The sequence below is a fragment of the Papaver somniferum genome, chromosome 1, assembly GCF_003573695.1.
Source record: "Papaver somniferum cultivar HN1 chromosome 1, ASM357369v1, whole genome shotgun sequence".
Taxonomy (NCBI): domain Eukaryota; kingdom Viridiplantae; phylum Streptophyta; class Magnoliopsida; order Ranunculales; family Papaveraceae; genus Papaver; species Papaver somniferum.
In genome coordinates, this window is record NC_039358.1 from 190,065,589 (window position 1) to 190,070,337 (window position 4,749).

The following is a 4,749-nucleotide window of genomic DNA, read 5'->3' on the forward strand; positions in this document are numbered from 1 at the left end:
TGTCAAAAAAATTGTATTTTTAAAACCCAGATCTACTGACCAGATGAATAGTTCGGCTGATAACTTTTCAGCCGAACCTCATTTTTTTGAAAATATACCTAGGTTCGGTTGACAAGTTATCAGCCGAACCTAGGTATATTTTCAAAAAACTGAGGTTCGGCTGAAAAGTTATCACCCGAACTTCACTCTGTAACTGACGAATTTTGGTTCGTCTGATTCGAACAAAATCTAGCAAAGTCGCATTAGCCGAACATAGTGTTTCTCTAAATCATACACTAGGTTCGGCTCAAAATTGATACTCCAACATCAGCCTAACTGATCTTCTGAAAACCTAATTTCATCTTTGAAATCATATTCCATCGATCAAACAAAGTAAAATCAATCAAAAACAAGATGTGTTTGTTACACATACATTCTAAAATACATCTAAGAGCAATTGAGATTTGGATTTCGCACTCCAACATCGCTCACTTCGATTCTTGTTTGCTTTGCTTGATCAATTTCTTAATTGAATTGGAGTCCAAGATGTTTGAGTTTAAAGTTTATTTTGATTTTTGATTTTTTGAGGATCAGGACACTCTAGTATTTAAATTGTTTAAGGATATATAGGTAATTGCACTACTTTTAGGCACCCCTTATAAACCCACCCTAGATGGTATAATAAAAGAGTATGCCTCAAAAAAAAATGAGTATGCCTCGAAACACGTTTCAAGGTTTATGGCTGTACACTGGTATCCGCAAGTTTTTTCTTTTGTATTTGTTATATGGTATGCAAATAGAAAACTTCGCAACAAGTTTACTTCACTTCGGCTTTTAATAGGGGGTGCAAAATCCTTTTATTCCCTTTTCTGGGCTTACTAAACTACGCTCTAGTGGGGATTTTGGGCAAGCAAGGGTGTGCAGCTGAACACCCTTGCTCTACATCAGCTACGCCTCTGGTTAAACTCCAAGAGATAGGTGGAAAAAAGAATTTCACAAACAGAATGGGGTGCCTAAGTGTCTTACACCGTTATACTGAGAATTACATAAAATATATAGGCAACGAAATATCGAATAGCCACTAAGCAAGAAAAAGAGAAACAAGCTTGAGAAACCTGAGTTATACAGCATGATAAGATTGCAGGTTAAAAAGACAATGCAAGTAGCATTTCATCTCATCTCCTTTAATAAACAAGTATAGCATGTTAGTCACTCTTATGATAACCATGATTATTGCGTCCATCTGGCACAATTTCCAAAGGAATCACTGAAATAACTGGAAAAGGAAAACTCGAATTGTCTACATGGAACGCAAGATATGAAAGAAACTTTAAATACTAAGAAAAATGTCGGAAACGGTGAACCCATCTATATCCATCTACAAAATATTATCAAAACCGATTCTGCCAATAAACTACTGGCTCATATCCTGATAGACCTGATAACCTAACTGCCTATCCAAGGAAATTCATGATCACCAAATGGAGAACCAGATTGCACAGCACAAAATCAGCGAAGGCACGCTCCGGGGCTAAATCCTGCAAAAGTTGAAGCTGTAATGTCAACCATCACCCTCTCAATAAGTTTCAAGCTAACTGTCAGATACCATAACGAGTGAAGGTACCCATAAATCGATATTTATTACCTTAAATTCCTTGTTTTCTTTGTTAACTTGGATACGGAGACAAACTGCAGGAAATGAAAACAAACCCCTCTTACCACTTATAATAGTTTAAAAGAGTATTCTGCATATAACAGATGAAAACCGAAATCATTACCTGCTAGAACTGCTGTGCCAACACAAGAAAGTACTCCCGAGAGGAAAGAGTTGAATGGGAACGATCCGACAATTGCCATATAACAAACCTATGCACCAGCAAAACAGATCTTAAAAGGTTAAGACCAGAGATAAAAAAATCCTAATAACATAAACAATTAATAGATTGGTGTATGACTGTTTTTAGCCAATAGATCTCGAACTAACTCATTCTTGGTTCACGAAAGTCAGAAACACGTGAGAAATAATGAAAGATGAAACATTTAGAGGATGGAGTTGGGCTGCAAAAGTCTCTACCTTCTATGGAGGATTGTAACAAAATGAAGAGAACAAATATGGTGTGGATAAATAAAAAAGACAGTCAGTGGCTACTAAGAGATCTTTGCAGGTGCAAGGCACAAATATTGTAACGAAAGAGTAAATATAAGAGATGATTTCAAGTATTATGCTGTCCGATATGCAAGCAAGTTAAAACCAGAGACCGAAGCGCACGGTAATTTTTATCATCCACATACCATTACTACCATCAATTTACAGAGATCTAACTCTAAAATGGTGTCTAAATTAAATTTGAGCACCTTACTTGAAAGATTTGTGGCATTATGCTTTAAAACTAGTCTGAGAGAGCAACATGAAAGCGAATGCTTGGAACTTATCTTTAATAAGTGATAAATAGGTTAATATGTAAATCATGTATTCTGTTTGCCTGCTGCCAGGCCAATAAACTGGTACCTATCACAGAAGCACTCTAACATGGAGGCAGTTACTTCTTCTGACGCATGTTTCTTGGAAAACAAAGTATCTAAATCATCAAGATGATTAACCTTTCAAAATTGTAGTCCATATACCTTTCTTGGTGTAACTTCCTAAACGCCCTAATTTCACAAGACCTAAATCAATTATAGTCTTCAACCGAATGTCTACGTATTCATATAGGATAAAATCATTTAGACAACATCACATATCCATAACTGAGAACATTTTAGCAAGTCCATAATTACCTACAAAAATTGATCAAACCCGTAGTTTCAAAAACCCCGAACAGAGCTAAATTGGATCATATGGAGAGAGGAGACGAATGTTGAATAGCGGTAATAAGTTAAATCGTGCAGATCTATGGAAAAAAAGAAGAAGAAAGAAGTTGATTAACGAAGGATTACGATACAGTACCTGAATCAGAGCTGTGAAAATAGCAAAAAGAACATACAGATCTATGATCTGAAACAAATAAGAAAACAAAAACGTTAGGTTTTAGATTTTTCTTAGATCACTAGTTCAAATGTGTGTTTGAGAGAGGGACCTTAAGATTTGTGGGTGTGGCGACGTAAAATGATCGAAGAGAATGAAAAAGTGCTTGAGCATCCTTCGCGGTGCTGCTAGCTGCGGTCGTTGATTTCGCCATCTTCTTCTTCTTCTCCTCTGTCAATTGCAGTTTTCGCTCCCCAAACCCCAAACTAAGAGTTAAAGTCCGTCTTTGTAGACCAGCCAGTGTAAAAGGAGTGTAATAAAATCGGAAACTCGTGATAAGATCTAAAAATCGATTTTTCAGGTCAGACACGGCGGGACCATCTGCACGCACTGTTGCAAGGAGTTTCTTCTGAAATCGAACACAACTAGGAGTTAATATTACTTCAGCCGTTCAGGTGTATCATGTGTTAATGACAGCATCTGCGGAAACAGTTTATGGTCTTTGCAAGTGCAGCTGCAATTCACAATGAGTAAACCAACTGTGAAAGTTGCAACAGTAAGAATGACATTGGACACCATGATTCCAAGGCATCCGTATAAGTTTTATTTTATATATATAATGGTCGGATTTTCGAACAAACATGATAATCACAATACACATAGTTGTGTTAAACTAAAATACCTATGAAGTCATTGATTGAATCCAAGAAATCCTCCAAGGCTGCAAGCACACCCGTAGAACAGAATACAATAGAATATCTTGGTTTCTCCTTCTTAACCTTTTGTGTAATGAATAATAAAACTCTCGAACCAATACTAATGGCTATTGAGTTCCTTTTATAGGTAGAAAGAGGACCAAGGTTCATAGGGTTTAGAGTTAACAATCAATCTCGACCGTCCATCAAGGAAGAATTAATAGAAATTAATCCCCTAAAATGGTAACCGAAATATTTAGCAATATTCTTAATTAACCAAAGTTATTACATGGGCCCACAAGATATTTCTAACTATAGAAATATTCTTACATTCTCTCACTGGTCCAAGTGATAATTTATTTAATGGTTAATTACAAAAAAACATAAGCGCGCATAATTGCTAAACAAATTTAGTGGTTAAACGTAATACCTTAACCAACAAAATTACTTATGCGAGTTATGTCGGTGGCACATTGTCTTGTTATCAACATGTTCCCTTCCATGTACCACAACACAAGCAACTTACTTAATCAAGCCTTAAATAGGGATATCATAATGGTCCACTAATGTCTTCGAAAGAAAACAGTTTCTGTAGCATTCATCCAATAAGTTCAGAATAATAACAATAATAAGATCTCAATAAGTGTTCAAACATAAGCAAAAGTTTAAGTGAAACTAATTGTTTGTTACTCCCTCAAGACCCATGTTTCCAACATGTTCCAGAAAAGTCTTGAGAGGTAACGCCTTCGTGAATGCATCTGCAATCATAAGTTGTGTGCCTATGTGCTCAATGAACAACTTTTTCATCTGAATGATAGACACATTTTTGTGTCCGAATTGTCCTCAGTGTCTCTATTGTTAGTGCTTGATTTTGTACTTATTATGGTGTTTTTATGTTTGTGTAGGCGTTTTTGGAGAAATACACTTGTGTGGAAAAAGTTGCTCGAAAAGTGCTATTTGGACTCCCGGAGAAAAGTACTAAAGGCACCTCACTTTGGATAAGGGCACCCCCAGGACCCCAGCTGTTAAAGGCGCCCACGTTTTGGGTTAAGAGGCACCTTCATCTCCTTCGTTTGAAACTGAATATTGGCGGGAAAATAGTCGCAGCTC

At 36.6% G+C, this 4,749-nt stretch overlaps 1 protein-coding gene across 1 annotated transcript; it reads right to left on the bottom strand.

Moving 5' to 3' along the window:
• Positions 1–1,099: 1,099 nt before the first annotated feature.
• LOC113310431 (dolichyl-diphosphooligosaccharide--protein glycosyltransferase subunit DAD1-like) lies at positions 1,100–3,217 on the bottom strand. Its single transcript, XM_026559120.1, has 5 exons — positions 3,057–3,217; positions 2,927–2,974; positions 1,758–1,845; positions 1,625–1,668; positions 1,100–1,517 (listed from the first exon to the last, which is right to left on the bottom strand). Exons 1-5 carry the CDS (start codon positions 3,156–3,158, stop codon positions 1,434–1,436), a joined length of 366 nt encoding a protein of 121 aa, XP_026414905.1. The 5' UTR covers positions 3,159–3,217; the 3' UTR covers positions 1,100–1,433.
• Between the last annotated feature and the right edge of the window lie 1,532 nt (positions 3,218–4,749).

What these genes read in the sequence shown, in the direction of transcription:
- LOC113310431 (XM_026559120.1), bottom strand. Translation starts at nt 3,158, where the DNA reads ATGGCGAAATCAACGACCGCAGCTAGCAGCACCGCGAAGGATGCTCAA. An exon ending in TGGCACAGCAGTTCTAGCAG is followed by an intron (nt 1,669 to 1,757) that starts GTAATGATTTCG and finishes CATTTCCTGCAG; the next exon opens with TTTGTCTCCGTATCCAAGTT. An exon ending in AAGAAAACAAGGAATTTAAG is followed by an intron (nt 1,518 to 1,624) that starts GTAATAAATATC and finishes CAACTTTTGCAG; the next exon opens with GATTTAGCCCCGGAGCGTGC.